The 18,768-nt window shown below is 35.2% G+C and overlaps 3 protein-coding genes across 9 annotated transcripts; 2 read left to right on the forward strand and 1 right to left on the reverse strand.

Annotated features, from left to right (window-relative positions):
* Nucleotides 1-1,382: 1,382 nt before the first annotated feature.
* Nucleotides 1,383-4,012, reverse strand: LOC110666819 (protein PLASTID MOVEMENT IMPAIRED 2). 2 transcript variants are annotated; one of them, XM_021827447.2, is made up of 3 exons: nucleotides 3,792-4,012; nucleotides 3,472-3,604; nucleotides 1,383-3,351 (listed from the first exon to the last, which is right to left on the reverse strand). In XM_021827447.2, exons 2-3 carry the CDS (start codon nucleotides 3,595-3,597, stop codon nucleotides 1,534-1,536), a joined length of 1,944 nt encoding a protein of 647 aa, XP_021683139.2. In that variant the 5' UTR covers nucleotides 3,598-3,604; nucleotides 3,792-4,012; the 3' UTR covers nucleotides 1,383-1,533. The 2 variants fall into 2 exon arrangements, with proteins under 2 accessions (XP_021683139.2, XP_021683138.2); XM_021827446.2 differs by having other exon boundaries at nucleotides 1,383-3,354.
* Nucleotides 4,013-5,895: 1,883 nt separating this feature from the next.
* On the forward strand, nucleotides 5,896-15,816 carry LOC110666818 (uncharacterized). 6 transcript variants are annotated; one of them, XM_058137501.1, is made up of 20 exons: nucleotides 5,896-6,393; nucleotides 7,092-7,244; nucleotides 7,915-8,093; nucleotides 8,835-8,942; nucleotides 10,672-10,842; nucleotides 10,948-11,499; nucleotides 11,747-11,839; nucleotides 11,926-12,054; nucleotides 12,163-12,237; nucleotides 12,358-12,567; nucleotides 12,826-12,978; nucleotides 13,105-13,319; nucleotides 13,453-13,570; nucleotides 13,644-13,776; nucleotides 13,844-14,048; nucleotides 14,133-14,238; nucleotides 14,347-14,487; nucleotides 14,574-14,697; nucleotides 14,848-14,964; nucleotides 15,205-15,816. In XM_058137501.1, the coding sequence occupies exons 1-20, from the start codon at nucleotides 6,195-6,197 to the stop codon at nucleotides 15,585-15,587; spliced, it is 3,564 nt and encodes a 1,187-aa protein (XP_057993484.1). In that variant the 5' UTR covers nucleotides 5,896-6,194; the 3' UTR covers nucleotides 15,588-15,816. The 6 variants fall into 6 exon arrangements, with proteins under 6 accessions (XP_057993484.1, XP_057993488.1, XP_057993486.1 ...); XM_058137505.1 differs by having other exon boundaries at nucleotides 5,897-6,393; nucleotides 13,916-14,048; XM_058137503.1 differs by having other exon boundaries at nucleotides 5,898-6,393; nucleotides 11,765-11,839.
* Nucleotides 15,817-16,319: 503 nt separating this feature from the next.
* Nucleotides 16,320-18,398, forward strand: LOC131174405 (L-Ala-D/L-amino acid epimerase-like). Its single transcript, XM_058137507.1, has 4 exons — nucleotides 16,320-17,045; nucleotides 17,555-17,665; nucleotides 17,764-17,980; nucleotides 18,046-18,398. The coding sequence occupies exons 1-4, from the start codon at nucleotides 16,611-16,613 to the stop codon at nucleotides 18,381-18,383; spliced, it is 1,101 nt and encodes a 366-aa protein (XP_057993490.1). The 5' UTR covers nucleotides 16,320-16,610; the 3' UTR covers nucleotides 18,384-18,398.
* The last annotated feature ends 370 nt before the right edge of the window (nucleotides 18,399-18,768 follow it).

Consider the following 18,768-nt stretch of genomic DNA (forward strand, 5'->3'; position numbering starts at 1 on the left):
AAACTCATCGAGCGCACCATCAGCATCATAAGCCTCATCGTTTAGCTTTCTGAGCCAATTATTCGCAGCCTCACTATTCCATTGCTTCTCGTCTGCATCCTGGAGCACAGCCTGGACAGTACTAAACGTGCTTTCAAGATTCTTGAGCTCGCTTCTCAAGCCCCCAACAATTGCAGACTCGCCAAGCACTAGATTATTAAAGTTTTCCAAGATTGTACTTACAAGGGAAGAAACAAGTGGATCAGCCTTATTTTCTCCTTGAATTGCTGTTGTGAAAAACAACCAAATTGAGAGGAAATTTTATTTTCCTTTGAATGAAAATTGCAACAAAGGAAAAAGAAGAGAGTGGGTAGACTAAAATTATACTGCAGAGTTTTAATAATTTTGTTTTCCACGTCCGGCTCCACATGATTGAAGTCGATTTGTTCAACAGATGGATCTGCACGGTATTGACTGTACCCCGCCTAATAGTCAGGGTTTCCCATTTCCACGAAGCTATTGATGAACATTAGCAACCATGTGGTTAGATTATGAAATAAATCCCTAGGTGAGAAAATGAGCAAATACTTGGATTCAATCAAAATCAATTGAAACGCCACAAACCTATTCCGGTAAATCTATTTTATGCGTACTTTAATAATTTGTAAAGAGGACCACGAAGCCTCATATCAATTGGCTTCGAAGAATTGCAGAGGAAAAGCTATCACCTCGCCTTTGCGAGGGTGGTGCACCAGAGGTGAAGGCGAGGGGTGTAATTGATCAACAACAAATAAAATTTTAATTTCTCATTCTTCAAAACAATTTAGTGATTTACTTAGTGTATATTCTTACAGAAAAAGAAATTTCATAATTTTTTTTGTCAGAATTAATCTTTAATTCAAATTATATGCACATTATTATACCAAATGCAAAAGTATACAATTAATTCGATGTTTAGAATTAATGAAAAATAGATTATGATACGCTTGCTGTCGGCCTAGTCATCTAATGTCCAACAGGATGTGTTTTACCAGTTCTATTTGGTTAGATAAAGTACGCATCAAACATACAAAATTGCCATCGAAAAAAAAAAAAGAATGCATTATTCTTTTGATTAATTAAAATTTTATAAGAATTCAATTTAATTAATTTTTTAATCAATTTTTATGGTGAATTTTTTAATTTAAGAAAATTTATTTTAAAAGAAGTAAAAACTAAATATATTATGTGAGAATTCGATTAAATTTTTTTTCTTACAAATAATGATAGGATCTTATAGTAACTCATCATGTATTTGTCTGCTAAGTTTGTCATAATATGTATGGATTCTACCTTAATGGTTCAAGTGTTGAAGAAATAATCATAATTTGTGACTTATTTATCATTTGCTAAAAGCGAATGCATAAAAGTGAAACTGATGAAACTTGGAAGACAAACGCCAATTACAAAAACATACTAAAGTGAACTGTTAGCTTGCAACGCATATTGAATGCAGCAATTTTTTTGAACTGTTTCACAATGCTAGAAGCTTAAACATTACACGTGTATAAGCTCTCATGGATGCTTGCCAATTTTCTTGCCGCTAAAAAACTTGGCTAAATTTGGCATCACCTTTTTCTTCTTCCTGATAATGAAAGAAGTTGATCCAGGAGTCGTTCTAACTGCTGGAGAAGCAGAATTGCGAACCTTGCCACGTTTGGATGGAGTCCAATTATCATTACCTTTCATGGACTTTCTTGGAGTCGAATTGTTATTACTTTTCATTGATTTTCTCTGCAATGGTCGTTCCAAGTTCTCAGCTTGCGTGTTTTTCTCACGCTTGTGTCTCCAGTTTCTGATTTCCCCTTCTACTGCTCTCTTTGCAGAAAGTGATCTCTCAGTTCTATATACCTGCTGCTCTTCTTCCACCCTAGTCTCTCGGATTTCTCTACGAGCTATTTCAATTTTCATCAATATCTCCTTCTCATTGGCTTTCAATGCTTCTACCCATGCTTGAGCTGCTGCTACCTTTTTATCTGCAATTTCTTCAGCTCTGACTGCTCGTCCAGTTAAGTACTCGTACTCAAACTTTGAGATGGTAATTGAGGAACTTTGTTGACAAGCAGAAGCTCTGGCTCTCATGGTATTCTCAATAAGATTTTGGAGATTCTCAAGAGCTAAAGCTTCTGATAATTTTGCTGCCTTAAGTTCTTGCATTGTAGTCTGCAATCTTTCTTTAGTTTTGTCTATCTCAGACTCAGTTTTCTGAATTTCCGCCTTGATGTTAGCAGTTTCTGTGCTTATAAGCTCCTTTTCTTTCTTTGCCACATCTGCTTCTGTCTTTAACTGTTCAAGAGTCAGAGACAGATTGGAGACAATTGATTTAGCCTTTTCCTCAGCTGCAGACACAACTTCCAGTTTAGATTTAGCTCTGAGAAGCTTTGAATTTAGATTTTGAACAGTTAAATCTGCCTTTTCTTCTGTTTTCTTCAACATGGATGTTTCTTCCCTGACATGCTTGAGCTCATTCCTTATGATATCCATTGAGGACATGAACTGAAAACCCTCTTCTCTAATTGAAGCCAATTCTTTCTTTGCCGCCCCCAACTCTTCTGTTACTGACCTCAGCGAAGTTGAATCCCCCAATTTTTCAGTTTCTCGAAAACTACCTCCCGAATGCTTCAAACTGTCATTTTTCAGTACCTTTTTTTCTATTTCTTTAACAAGCTTTAGTTCATTCTGTAGCACGTTCACATCCGATAATGTAACAGCCAATTTAGATTCAAGCTCTTTGGAGTGATCAATCTCTTCGATAACATCCTTCATTCTATGTCTAGTTTTCTCCATTTCAAATGAGAATTCATTGGCTTCCTTCTGTCTTTGAGCTTCAATTTCTCCAAACTCTTTCAATGCCTCAATTCCGGCCAACTCAACTAGCACTTGCTCATCATTTACCTCCTCAATCTCCTTCCTGAGTGCTTCTGCAGAGCTCAGATCAGACGTTAATTTAGAACTTGAGCCTTCAATTTCCTTCTCAGCTCGCTTCTTCTCTTCCAAAACAGAAGCCATATCAAGCTTAAGTTTACTCAATTCTTGCTTCACATGTTCCAATTCTCTCATCATTTCTGCATATCGATGACTCTCGAAACTCCTATCCCTCAAGGCCTTATCTTCGCGCTTACCTGACTTCTTCAAAGTTTCCATATCTCTCATCCTTGCTTTTGCCTTGGAGGTTGATTCCTCAATTTGGAAAGCAAGATCTTTCACCGTCTTTTTAGCATTTGAGAGCTCAGATTCTGCTTGGACTTTCACTGACTGTGCAGCCATTCTATTCTCTTTATATCTAACCACGTCTCTCTTTGCCATGTGCAGCTCTCTGGCTGTTGAAGAAGACTTCTAAAACCAATTCAAAAACACAGAATTTACCAAGAGAACACCAAACTGAACTATTTTGAACATGATTAACAAAGAAAACGGGGGTCTAGCAGTTCTGTGTAGTGAGTAGTATCATACCTCAGTTAAATCCATCTGGGGTTTTTTCAGTGAAGCACTACCCTCAAGAATTCTTTCTCCGTACAGATTAATGGCTGCCTTCACCGTCCCGATTCTTCTTCTATCATCAAACGCTCTTCTGTCCATTTCTTAACTGTAATTTAAAAAAAAAAAAAGTATACTTACACAATTTCTGCCAATGTTGAAATTAAATAACAGCAAAAATCTAAACACCAGAATTTGGTATTCTTCTCTATCACTAAAACAGAGTACAGCTATCGAATGCAAGCAGCCTCGAAGAAAAAAAAAATCATTCACAGAGTATTTCAAGAAAGACTTACCTGAAAATACTGCGTATATGCTCTTCTTGAAATTTTTAGATGTCTAATCCACTTTTATAAGATAAAGGCCTGAGTGTTTAAAAAATAGAGGGCAAGAGAGGCATTTTTTAGTTGAGTAAGTTATGCCCAAGAAAATGGAATGAAGAGATAAAACGGCAGAGGAAGGGAGGAGCGAGTGAATCCTGATGAATGATGGTTGGCCAATATTGGAGGAATCGCTGCGTCCCGCTTAACTATTCGCTACCCCAACCCAATTAAATGGTATTATTATATTTCCAAAATCTTGTGACCCTGTTTTTTAATTTCCAACAAAATACTGATAAAATTGAAATTTTTTAAGAAAAATAATTGAAAAAAAAAAACTACTATTGGCATGGCACTTAGTGCAAGCTTAAGGCTTGCTTTTTTTAGCAACTATCAAATTGTGCTCTGTATATCGTTATTATTAATGTTTTGATTTTGAATAAATTATTATCAAGTTTCTATGGTTTGTTAAAATTGATTATTTAGATTTTATTTCTTTGAAATTCAATTAAAATGTCTCAATATTTTATAAATTAGTGTAAAAAATAATTAAATAAAAATATTTGTTATTAATTAATGTATAAATTAACTAAGCAATTTCTTATTAATAAGGGTAAAAATTAGTTTGTTAATTAGTGAATAAAGGCAAATCAGCTAGGAAATAATTGATTTTAAAAAAAAAAAGGGTGAAAATTAATTTATTAATTAAAGAAAGAAAATCAATTAAAAATAGTTAATTATTTCCTTCAAATATAAGTGGAAATTTTTTATTAATTATTGTGCAAAAGGTAGTAAATATGAAATTTCTTATAAGTTAATTAGTAGTTAATTTGCTATTATTTGGGCAGATCAATTTCTCCTTACAGCATGCCATTTGAAAGTATCAAGAAAAATTTGCCAACTTTACATATAGATGTATTTATTGATTAAGTAAGGAAAGAAAATCAACTAAGAATTAGACAAGGAATTTTCTATTAAAATGGATAAAAATTAATTTATTAATTAAACAAAAAAATGAATTATAAAATAGTTACATAATTTCCTATTAATATGTAATAAAAAATAATTAGTATAAAATTTTTAATATTTAATTAGTAATTTATTTATTATCATTTTAAGAGTTTAATTTTTTTATATAGGATATCACGTGTCAATACTAAAAAAAATAAATTATAAATTACTATCTATTATCGGTCATTAATGATAATGTCAAATATTAATAGTTAAAATTGAATAATTATATAAAACCCTAAAAATGGGAATAATTAATTTACAAATATTTTTTTATTCAATATTTTTATCATGTTTAACGAACATACAATTTTATTATAAAGAAAAAAAAAGCATACAAAACTAAAACAGCTATTTAATTTTTTAAGGCACATAAGATTGATCATTTATGGCTATAAAATTTGGGCTATGATTTATTAAAAAAAAAAGGGAAAAAAAATAGTGCAATGATCATTTCTATGGCAACGGAATATAGAATCTGACGAAGATTGAAATTTAATTAAAAACATTGACGCTGCGGCCAAAAAAAGGGAAATTGGGTCGGACAAAACATTGCACAGAAAACAAGAGCGTAGTTCTCACAAAGGACAACAGCGGCATATGCCAGGTTCTGAAAGCCAATCAAACACCGAAGTTTGTCACATATATCAAAGGCACTCAACTTCCCACGTATGTGTTTGCTCATCCACACCATTCACTCTAGAAAAGAAAAACCGTCTATTTTTATTTTATTTATGTGAATGAAAGGACTATTAGACACCACATGTAATATTAGTAAAGCTTGGATCATCTTGTTAATGAGATCTGATCATTTTGATAGAAAGAAATTTAATTTCCATTTTAATTTAATAATGTGTAAATTTTTTTTTTATTTAATTATTAATAACTTAAATAATTAAATTAATTGAATATATATATCACTCCCGGGTAAATTCAACGGGAGTTTTCACTTTCCGATCCGCTGGTTAAAAAAAAAAAAACAGATAACAATTCCGTTAAAAAAATAATTAAATTATCAAAGAACTCACTGTTGACTTTTGTGGCGGTGGAAACGAACTTGGATGAGTACACCACGTTACATGATAATTCAAAGGGGCTCCACCCTCCTTATCTGATAATCAAACATTGCCCGTTCGATCAGCCGAAGAAAAAACTAGAGCATTTTTAGCCCGAGTTTTGACGAACCCAGAAACTACCGCGAAGCGTCCGATTACAATTCCCTATAAAAAGAGTCATAAGCTCAAAAAATCAACTACAGATCCAAATCCAGCAGCGATAACAAGAAAGAAGCTGTTATTGAAGAAACGAAGTTAGTACAGGGAGAGATGAGCAGATTTTAATCAGAGAGTGAAAGAGACAAAATAAAAAATGGATGTGGAGAGATCCTCTTTGTGCAATTGCGTTGTGAATTTCTTGATACAAGAGAACTATCTCTTGACGGCATTTGAATTGCTTCATGAACTCCTTGACGATGGCAGAGACGACCACGCCATTCGCCTCAAGGAGTTCTTCTCTGATCCTTATCTTTTCCCTACTGATCAGATCTCTCGTTTCAATTCTCTTCGAGGTTTTACTTTTTCCCCCTTTCAATTCTCTTAGTCTTTATATTACTCGTACACTTGTATACGTATACTGCCTTGGCTTTGCTTGTTTAGCTCTGATATTTCTATATTGATCATTGTAATGGTTTTGAATGCGGATTGTGACGTTTCTATGTGATCTGGAATTCAATTGAAGCAATACTCGTGAAGTGTTAGAATGGAATAGTAAACAAAGTTGCTGCATTGCAAATTTTGCTTTGATTATAATTTTTTTAAACAGTGAAGATGCATTCTTTTTAATGATGTTTCATTATTTTCTTGTTCCAAAGAAAAGAAAAAAAATGGAACCTTGTGCTGTACTTCCTGCATATGTTCATTTTTAGATTTATAGCTAAAGATACACTCTGTGATTCACACTCACATCACTGGTTTCTCGTCTTTTATCTTATAATAATCATTAATCGATATTTCTTCTTCCTTGTCTTCTTCTTCCTCCTCTTCTTCTTCATCTTTATTTATTTATTTTTTTGTGGTCTGTTGACTTAGTTAGAAGTTGATGGTGGAAGTTTGTTACACTTTGGCATATATGCATATTAAATGCATAGATACATGCATTCAGATGGGCTTGAGTCACTACTTGATGGGTAACTGCATTTTTATGCTGTATCTTGAATACAGAATGTAAGCGATGCTCTTTTCTGCCCCTTTTATTCTTGAAAAGCAGTTGCAGACCCTCAGAATTTACTAGAAGAGAAAGAAGCAATAGAAGAAAAATTAGCACTTAGTGAATATGAGCTTCGTTTGGCAAAAGAGGACGTTTCGAAGTTCAAAACTGAATTGCAGAAGAAAAAAGATTTGCCACAGGTGGAATTGAGTGGTAATGTTTCATTTCTCTCAAAGTTATAATGAATGCTTCTTTTATTCTCCAGACTTTTGTATGATTCTTTTAAATGTTTTGTGTTCATTATCTAAAAATTATATGGTTTTTGAAAGAGAGAATTATTTATATCTCTCAAATCAACGTTACCTTTAAATGGTAAACATTCACTACCAAAATTGAATATGTGCACTCTTTCTAAGTTCATTAGATAATGTAACCAAGAAAAATTTACTCTCTCCTTTTTTGTGGTTGAGGGAATTGACACCATGCCCACATTAGTCCACAATTTAATGCAGTCACCCTGTGAGGCATTCATGTCATTATTGGTGAATGACTGCTGGTGTACATACTTAGAATCTGACATAGATTGTGCAAGGACTATGATATGTGTTTATGTTGTGTATAGATTCACAATCAAATGGTTTAGGCAAACCCATCTGTATGGGATATTTGGATTTCTGTGTTATAGCTTTGACAATGATTTCCTCTTTTCAATCCCTTCTCCATTTTGTTTCAAATTTATCATCTATGATTATTTTGAACTACAATCACTTTCTTCAATGTAATTGGCAACAAAAGTTGGACCTGACTATAGATAGTTCATTAGCTAGTCTGTATTCTTTTCCCATTTTTTATATATATTATTCTCTGTTGGATGAATTTCCAGAGTCAAAATCAGATGTTTCTGAGAACACCAGACCAGATATTCTACGGCAAAAGAAGGCCACTTCCTTCTCTGACTTGGGCCCTTTGAAGGATAGTGAGCGTAGAGATCTTAATTGTGCCGTAAAGGAATATTTACTATTAGCGGGATATCGGCTTACTGCTATGACATTCTACGAAGAAGTATGTAATAATTATGATGCACATTAATTCTCTCTCTCTCTCTCTCTCTCTCTCTATGTTATTGTTGTTCTCTTATGTTCTATTTGTATATGAAAATCTTTTGTTCTTACACAAAAAAGGGGAAGGTCCTGTCTTCTAAAATGTATACTTGCTTTTCCTATTGTATTTTCTGATATTTGTTGTTTGTTGTACAATTCTCATTTGGCTGAAGACAAACCATTTGTAGGTTCATCGTTTTTATTCAAGGTGACAAAAGGTGATATAAATATGTACCTAACTATTAGGTAATTTGGCCTTAGCATTACCTTAAATTTATTTATGGAGGGGCCAAAGGTAGTATGAAATGCTGGAAATGTGCTTCACTGACAGTTTGGATTAGGATGCTTGGCCATTGTGGTCCTACAAGTTGTTTTTTTATTAAATGAATCCTTATACTATATTTGTGTTGGAAAATTTTCAGATCTGGTTATGGACAAGTTTTTCTATGTAGATTTTAAAACAGAGGAAAGGATGCTGTTGAAAATTCATCTTGGAGAGAGTAATGGTTTTCATTTGCTTATTGCTGTCGGAGGCAGCATCAAAATTTAATTTTTAAAAATTTTTTGCTATCAACTTATTTGCAACTTTCATGAGGCATAAAACCTGCAATAAACTGGATGTCTGTTCTATCTGTGTATCTTTTGTTATCTATGTAAAAATATTTCCATTCATTTTCATAGCTTGACAATTCTTTCATCTCAGGTTACAGATCAGAATTTAGAAGTTTGGCAGGACACACCTGCATGCGTACCAGATGCCTTGCGACATTATTACTATCAATACCTTTCATCCACTACAGAGGCTGCTGAGGTATTTAGTGAAACATATGTTGGATAAGCAACTTGCTTTATACACAGCCACAATAAATTTCTTAAATGTTTATGTATATGCAGCATCATTCCTTTTGTACTTGACCTGGTGTGCTTCCTGTCCTGTCAGGCTCGCCCCATAAGTGGAGTACAAAATATCAATACTCGTTATAAATTAAGTTCAACTATTTCTGATCTTAATCAACACGACATATCATTTTTTTTTTCTTTTTATGTTACTGGTGTCTTGATGAGATCAACATCAAGCAAATGCTGTGAGCTTTAACCTTATATATTTAGAAGTTAGACTGCATCTCATGATTTACGATTTTATATTTCTGTTCAGTAGCTATGAAAATGTTTATTAATTTCCGCTCTTGCATTTTAGAAATTTATAAGCTTAAAAAAAGTGCAAAAAGGTGACTTATGGTGTTATGATCAATTGCTATTTTTTTATAGGTAATAAGGTTATTCACCTGTAGTGTGCATATCATGCAAAAGCCTTTAGACTAAGGGATTCTAATCCTTAATCATCATTGTCATCCACAAGTTGTGTTTGAAAATAATTAAGAGATATAAAATCATTGCTAGATTATTAACCCAAGTATGCTCTCTGAAGTCTGAGATCCACTGGCATCTTGAATTATATAATTGTGTCCTTGTGTTTGTTGCTCATATAACAACCTATCTACCTTTCAAATTATTCTTTGTGTTGATACAGGCTTTGAGTGTGTATGAAGAATATAGATCTAGATTTTGGACAATCAGCATGGAAAAACTGCTAAGTATTATAAGGTGAAAAAAAGTCAGTATTGTCAAAAGCGCTAGACGCCTTAAAGGCGAAAAGGTCCTCTATCACCTAGGCGCTTGGTGCTCACCCAAGCGAAGTGAGGTGCCAATTTATTCTAAAATAATAAAGAATTAGATATACAATTAAAAAGTCTAACATATTACACAATCAATAAAATGCCAAATTTCATATTCATATTTCATTATATATTATATGTTTTAAACTTTAAGATTAAAAGCATTCCTTTAATAACACAAAATGTTAAAGCAAAAATCATAAAGCACATAATATAATTTAAAATTCTAGATGCATTGTTCAATTTCATTCATTATGTTGTGCAAACTCAAAATCCTAATTCTCTAGTCATCATGTGGATGCCAAAAGGTGAAAATAAATTAGGTCAGCTTTTCTCTCTCAACTTTTTTTTTTAAATTTCTTGCCTTTTTCTTGCCTGGGGGCACCTGGTGACGCTTCTCCTGGGCGCCTAGCCAGCGCCTAGTTGAAGGTGCCTCGCCTAGAGGCTTCCCAGGCGAGGTGCCTGGATTTCACCTCGCCCCCAGGCACCTCTTGACAGCACTGAAAAAAGTTAGGAGGAAAAGACAAGTGGGAAAAGTAGAAAGTTGTTATAACAAACTTGCTGTGCTGACTGTTTGTTTTATAATTGTTAGAATATACATTTAAGGACATGAATGATAATCAAATTCAAATTCCCTCTATCAGCCTATCATTCTCTTTCTCTCTATCCCTCTTTATTTCTGTTCTCTTTCTTCTCTACTCTATTTCCTTCTGCAAACTCTTTCAGTTTGTCAATCAGTAACAGAATTAGGACTCTGAAAAACTCTTACCAGACCTAACAAAAACTTGCATCAAAGATTTATGTGGAGGAGGTGTGTGTTTTTGTGCTGAATGTGTATCAATGACACAAGTTCTTAAATTGCAGGAGAAAATTGCCATGCTTCGAGAAAATGAGTCATTAATAAAAGCAAATGAGAAGCTGAATCATGAAAAAGAGAAATTGCTGAAAAACAAAGATTTGGCTGATAATCAAATAAGTGGACTAAATAAATCCTTAGAGGCTCTTCAAAAAGATCTTAAGGAGAGGGAGAACCAGGTAATTTTCCATTACTAAAATGCTTCTTTCAGCTGTTGCATTAATTCTTATGTAAGGAGAAAAGTAGGAATATGTATATATCCATTTCCTCTTTCAATTTTTCAGGTGCAGGAATTGAAGCAGTCCTGGGAGCTCCAACTAAAGGAACTTAATGATTGTAGAGCTGAAATTACTTCACTGAAAATGCACCTCGAAGGATATCGTTCTGGAAGAAGCATTATGGCTAGTGATGTTGATTTTACTCAATCCCATTCCATGGAAAACTACAAGGAAGAAATAATATCATTGCAGATGGGAATTGAAAGGTTGAAGGGCAAAAGCCCAAAAGCTCCTAAATCTGTAGATTCCAACAACAACGAGGAGTCTCTGCAGACAGAAGAGAAAGTTGTTGAGATAGATGAGGATAAAACTGTAATCTCTCATCCATATGATGCTATTGGAGTGTTGAGCAGTGAAGATGTTCAATCACTGATAACTGACAACTCTGGTAAACCTGAGGAAGTTTCATCTGATCCATCGAGAAATCATTTAAATGAAGATATTAATATTGAAAACAATCAAAGTGACTTTAAACAAAATGATGAACCACCCTCGGAAGATGGTGGGCCATACATGGAATTGGACAATTTAAATGTTGAAGCTGCTTCAGGAAACATGGCAAGTTCTTTTTCTTTCTCCTGGAAATTAGATTCTTTTCCGATGCAACATCCCACTTCCATTTCTGTTCTCTCCCTTGGTATTAAGTGGGTTAGACTGTTGTTAAATATTGGAACCTTGCAGGCTTGCAGCCATTGATACTATTGTCAAGGGCTACCTTTTAATAGCATAATTTCTTAGTCCTTGTTTTGCCTGCCTGCCTGTCCTTTTCAAATAGCTCAGATTTTATTATATAACATCTTGGCAGTATGATTTTGCTTTTCAGGGTTTAGAAACAATTCAAATCCTTGCAGATGCCTTGCCCAAGATTGTACCCCGTGTTTTGATCAATCATCGGGAGGTTTGCCTTTGATAAACCTTTTCCTAATCTACCTTCCATGTTTTTTTCTTAAAGTCTCTTCTTATACTGCATTGATTTGTGCACAGGAGCTTCTTCCCCTAATGATGTGTGCAATAGAGCGTCATCCAGATAGTACCACACGGGATTCCTTAACCCACACATTGTTTAATTTGATCAAACGTCCGGATGAGCAACAGAGACGGATCATAATGGATGTAGGGTCATCAATTTTGATCATATAATGGATTTCCTGAAATATTAATTTTGTTTTACCATGGCTATACAATTCGAATGTGATGCTGAATCTTCTGACCTTAATTCAGGCATGTGTTAGTCTTGCAAAGAATGTGGGAGAGATGAGAACAGAAACAGAATTGCTTCCCCAGTGTTGGGAACAAGTGAGTTTCAGAAATTATTTTTTGGGGGATCTCCTGTCTGACCCATTATTTTCACTTTTTCTTGCTTTCTTTTCCCTCTTCTAAAGGTCCAAGTTCATTATCCTGATTTGTGGATTGCAGATAAACCACACATATGAGGAGCGTAGACTGCTTGTTGCTCAATCTTGTGGAGAGCTTGCAGAGTTTGTCCGGCCTGAGATCCGTGATTCTCTAATTCTGTCCATTGTGCAACAACTGGTAGAAGATGCTGCAACTGTTGTTCGAGAGGCGGCTGCACGTAATCTGGCATTGTTGCTTCCACTCTTCCCAAGTGTGGACAAATATTTCAAGGTCAGCCTCACTAAATATGCTTCGAGGCAATCATGGAGAAGAATTCTGATTTGACAGAATTGGCTACAATGTAAGCTCTAGAACAGGATGATGGAACATGGTCTAGGGAATGGAGCCTTTTCCCCTTGCCATAATATGATGACTTAGATGAAAATGGAAAGATAAGAAAAAGGAAAATTAAGTTTCTATAACACATACGAAACTTAAATTTCTCTGATACTGTTAAGTTCTTCCAACGCTTAAATCTGTTTGTGATAGGTTGAGGATGTGATGTTCCAATTGATCTGTGATCCCTCCGGAATGGTGGTCAAAACTGCACTTGAGGAGCTACTTCCTGCAGTAATAAAATGGGGGAATAAGTTGGATCATATTTCAAGAGTTCTACTTTCCCATATACAGAGCTCTGCTCAGGTATGCTTGTTTCTTATAATTGATTTCTTGCTGTGCTCTTATGTGCTTGGTTTGTAATATCATTCTTTAACTTTATCCCTTGGTTTGTAATATCATTCTTTAACTTTATCCCTTGACTATCTTCAGTGCTGTCCACCTCTTTCGGGGGTTGAAGGCTCTGTGGAGTCCCATTTACATGTCTTGGGGGAACGAGAGCGCTGGAGTATTGATGTGTTTTTGAGAATGCTGTTGGAGTTGCTTCCATTTGTGTACCAGAAGGCAGTTGAGACTTGCCCTTTTTCTTCAGTAACAGAGTCAACAAATGCGTTGTTCTCTACTTCATCACTTGAATTGTATTCAAAGTAATTTCTGGAGATCTGTTTCTTGTATTACTCTTTTAGTTTCCTGGTGAAAATAAGTTTTAGTATTGTTGTTGAAGCTGAAAGCCTGGTTATGGCCATATTTTGCTTCTGAGAGATTTTAATGTCTTCCTAGGGGACATGATGAATGGGCAGCATTTCAGTGGATGCACGTTGATTGCTTTCCTGATCTGATACAGTTGGCCTGCATGTTACCCCCAAAAGAAGACCATTTAAGAAACAAAAGCACAAAGGTGAAACCCTTTCTCATTCCTGTTTATTGAGGATAGTGCTCCAGTTGTTGCTAATTTAGAAAATGGTTTACAGTTTTTGTTGGCTGTAAGTGAGCACTTTGGGGATTCTTATCTGGTGCACATAATGATGCCTGTGTTCTTAGTAGCAGTTGGGGACAATGCAGATTTAACATATTTTCCGACTGCCATTCATTCAACAATCGAAGGTATGAATTCATAAACTTCGTGAATTTTTTGCCATTGTTATTTTTATTCAATTGTTTACTTTATTAGCAGGTTTGAGACCAAAAACTGCTGTGGCCGAGAGGCTTGCTACAATGTGTGTTCTGCCACTTCTCTTGGCAGGTGTTCTAGGTGCTCCCAGCAAGCATGAACAACTAGCAGGCTACTTGAGAAAGTTGCTAGTTTACAGCTCCCTAAAAGAAAATCAATCAACAAAATACAATGCTGAGATTATTAACGCTATCCGTTTTCTTTGGTTAGTAGTCAACTAAGTGCCTTTGTGTACCATTGCCTGTGAGTTATATATGACTAATGCATATAGGTTTCTTCCATGATGCAGCACTACTGAACAGCATCATGGTATGATATTCAATATTTTATGGGAAATGGTTGTTAGCTCCAACATAGATATGAAAATCAATGCGGTCCATCTATTGAAAGTCATAGTGAGTTGCTCATTAACTTTTTACACATCTATGAAGTCTGACACATTGTTTGAAATTTCAAACTTCATTTGACATTATTTTGAAATTTTAACTTCATTCATTTAACAGGTGCCGCATATTGATGCAAAAGTTGTTTCTACCCATGTTTTGCCTGCCCTAGTTACTCTTGGCTCTGATCCAAACTCAATTGTGAAGTATGCCAGCATAGATGCGTTTGGAGCTGTGGCAGAACATTTTAAAAACGACATGGTATAGCTGTTTTTCCCCTGAAGTGATACTGGCAATACTGAGGGATCAGTTCATATGTTTCACTTATTGTATTTGTTATGTTTCAGATAGTTGATAAAATTCGTGTTCAAATGGATGCTTTTCTTGAAGATGGATCCCATGAAGCTACTGTTGCTGTTGTCCGTGGGTTACTGGTAGCAGTACCTCACACAACAGAGAGACTCAGAGATTATATCCTGAACATTTTGGATAATTAATTTTAGGAATATTTATTCAATTAAAGAATTTTGTTTATTCTGTTTTGACCATTGTGCCAACACTCTTATTGGCTCCTAGTTTTAAATGAATATGTTAAGCCATTGTTTCCTTAACATTTTGCACATCTTCTTTCCAAGATTTTTCAATTTACAGCCACACCAGCTTCCACAAACGATGTCCTGCGTTGCCGTGAGAGAGCTAATGCATTCTGTGAATCAATCCGTGCCTTGGACGCTACAGGTCTGAAGACAATCTTGTTCTCTTCCAGATGCATTCCAACCGATTCATTAGTTTACTAGCTTTTCTACCCTCAGCCACTTGATGATGGATGAATTTCATAGAAGTATAAACATGATTTGGATCCATTGTTACATGATGGTTATATGTTGTCCATACCATAAATGTCTTTTATATTACAGTTGGCCATTTGAACTTGTGTAAAATCAAATACCTGATTGCTCTCATCTCTACTTACTGCAGATCTTTCGGCAACTAGTGTGCGGGAATTCCTCCTCCCTGCTATAACAAACCTGTTAAAAGATCCAGATGCATTAGATCCAGCACACAAAGAAGCCCTTGAGATAATAATGAAAGAAAGATCAGGCGGAACGTTTGAGACCATTAGCAAGGTGATGGGTGCTCATCTTGGGATAGCATCGTCAGTCACTAGTTTCTTTGGAGAAAGTGGGCTGTTGGGAAAGAAAGAAGCTCCAGACCATCAGCCACCAACACCTGAGTCTCCAAAGGCTGCGCAACCTTCACCAACAGAAGACACGAGGTTCAGGCGTATCATGATGGGTGGTTTTACAGACATGCTTCGGGGTAAAACATGGGGACAAGAAGAAACACAGCTGAACCAATAATGTTTTTAGTCTATCTCGAGAAATGGTGCGATGAAATTATCCTTGTTGTCTTCTCCTACATGTTTGATTTTATTCCGGATGAACGTGGTGAGTTACGACCACATCATCATCAAGAGGGGGAAAATTTTCCCATTCCTTTCATTTTTTTTTTCTTTAATTTTTTATTGCGTTGGGGGAATTAAGATTAAAGATAAATTTTTATTTTATTGCAGTGCAAACGTTTTAGTTAGTTATTTGTTAGGACATTCTATTTTCCTATTTTTGACAATACTCGGGTTGATTGCATTTCTTTTGATCCTTCTGAGGCCATGTCGTCTCGGATCCGTTAAATAGTTAAAATTTTAATTTATTTAAATAGTAATGTTATAATTATATTAAAAAAAATTTTATATATTTTTTAAATTCATATTCTCATTTTTATTTATACATAAAATATTTATAAATTATAGATAAATGTATTAACAAAAGTATAGATAAATTGTACATGAAGGGAAGGAGGAAAGTGGGAAAGAAATGAATCAAATCAATAATATAAGCTAAATGCATAAAGTGGAGCAAATATATCTTGATTTATATAAATTCAAAATATATTTCTTTTTCATCCTTCCAAATAAATACAGCTGCGGTGTTAATGAGACAACTATAACACGATAAAAGCGATGGGATTAAAATAAAAATAAAATAAACAAGAGAAGAAAATATCACGCAAGGGCAATATGGCCTGTGATACAAAGCCAACACAATGATTTGGCCTCTACCTTGATCCGAAGGGACGCTTAAAACCACACTGTGCTCTCCTCCAATAGGACCAACACAAACATAAATAATGTTCTCTTCTCCCTCCACCAAACTCAGTCAATCATTTGGGATATAAATTAGTAATCTCCTAACTGAGAAGAATTGTGCTGGCTCACTCTCCTTTCTTTCCTTTCATCAAGGGCTCCAATTGGATCTGCTTTTTGCCTAACAAGTACTCCAGTCTTCTTTTTCTCTTCCAAGGTAACAAGGATATCAAGAAATTATATGAATGCCAACCCCCACATTAGCAAGATTTGTGTCATTGACTGTTCTAGTGGGGCTAAGCTAGTGACAGAATCAACAGCTTCGTCAACTTCAGAAAGAACCAGCTTTGGTTTCAAGAACTTGACTGAGACTTTTTGGGTTAATGTACAGAGAGCAGAAGGAAGGCCACTAAATGTGCAGCTAAATTCACCATTAAGTACAGTGTCACCGAGTCTTGAAAAGGTGGAGAATGTAGCTATTAGAATTGAGCTCTGTAATGGATGTGTTGGGTGGGGAGAAGTTCCTGTGCTTCCTTCTATTACTGCTGCAAATCAGACAGTTGCTGTTACAAAGGCTAGAGAGGCATGGCAATTTCTGCGTTCCAGCTCGCCTATGGTTTTGAATTTGATGCTCAATGAGATTGGTGGGATTCTTCCAGGAACTGGATTTGCTTCTGTGAGTAAATGTGATAAGATCATTAAACTAATTTTTTTCCTTTTTTTTTTAACAACACATTAATTTTATTCATTCGTCGTTCAGAAATGGTCTTTTGTTTAGGATTTGACTGAGAAGCATTAGACTGTCTAACATTCAGTATATTTCGCCCAGTCTCACTCACTCTTACCCTTTCCTAGCTCTAAAAATTAGTAGAGATTATTGGACAAATAACAGGAGAGGATTCGAATACTTAATTCATCTAGAAAATAGAAATTGTAAAGTCAATAAATTTTTAAAATTATGCCATGCAGAAAGCATCTCTTGCTATAAACTACCGTTATAAATGACATGATCATGTCTCTTATATTTCACAAAGCAAAGCCGTTGGCGAAATTTTCACTATTTGTGTATATTTTAAAGGTGAATAGATTAATTTCCCTTTGAGAAACCCTTCTCCAGTTCTGTTCTCAGGCTTGCCACTTTGGAAGGATTTTGCGATCCTCATTAAGCTTTGTATGTTACTGAAGGTTAGGGCTGGAGTTGAAATGGCATTGATTGATGCAGTTGCTAATAGTATTGGTGTGCCCCTGTGGAGATTATTTGGTGGTGTATCAAATACCTTAACCACTGCTATCACAGTTAAGTTCCTGAGTGCTACCATGCTTTTTTTAGTAGTACTTCTTTTATGGTTATGCAACGAGTTTTTGACTTGTGTCGGTGAATTCCAATCGAGCAGCTTTCAAATGTTTTCCCCGCAGAAGCTTCTGAATTGGCTTCAAAGTACTGCCAACTAGGATTCAAGACCTTGAAGCTTAAAATAGGGAAGAATATTAAAGCAGAAATCGAAATTCTCCAATCCATACAGGCAGCTCACCCCAATTGTTCATTGATTTTAGATGCAAATGAGGAATACACTTACAGAGAAGCTGTAGAAGTTCTTCAAAAGTTACATGGTAAGTTTCTATTGTCACTCGTATACATTTGGTAACAAGTATGCTAAACCATTGTCTTATTGCAGATTCAGGGATAACACCTACGCTCTTGGAACAACCGGTTCATAGAGATGACTGGAAAGGTCTTGGAGAATTTTGTAACTTTGCAAGAGGGAAGTGTGGGATATCCGTTGCTGTAGATGAGAGTTGTCAGAGCTTAATTGATGTTCAAACAGTTATTAAGGGCAATTTTGCAGATGTCATTAACATCAAACTAGCAAAATTTGGAGTCATGGGAACCCTAGAAATCATTGAATTGGCAAGAAATTCGGGCCTAAATCTGATGATTAGTAGTATAGTAGAGACCAGACTTGCCACAGGATTTGCTGCTCATCTGGCTGCCGTGCTTGGCTTTTTCAAGTAATTACTCAATCTATTTGCAAAAACATTTCATAAAACCATTTGCTTTATAGATTCCTTGAGATAAAAGCCTAAATGTGATTGCAAATTGATCAAATGCATATTTGTTGGTCTAGATATGCCATTTCTGCTTTCAGAGGATCCTGTGATTTGTGGTTATGAAGGTATGATTGCTTTTAAGCTGATGCGCTCAAAGTTTGTGCAGTCTGTAACCTTCAAACGTCCAAATAATCTGCACCTGATAATGTTTAATCAATTCTGCATGTAGCTTGCGGTCCTGTTTACAAGTTCTTAAATGCAAGAGGTCTCAAATGGGACTTCACACCATGGTGAGCTATTCCATTCACATCGTTTAGGAATCCGTCTTACTATGAGCAAAAGAACATGAT

This window comes from Hevea brasiliensis, chromosome 16 (assembly GCF_030052815.1).
Source record: "Hevea brasiliensis isolate MT/VB/25A 57/8 chromosome 16, ASM3005281v1, whole genome shotgun sequence".
NCBI lineage: Eukaryota > Viridiplantae > Streptophyta > Magnoliopsida > Malpighiales > Euphorbiaceae > Hevea > Hevea brasiliensis.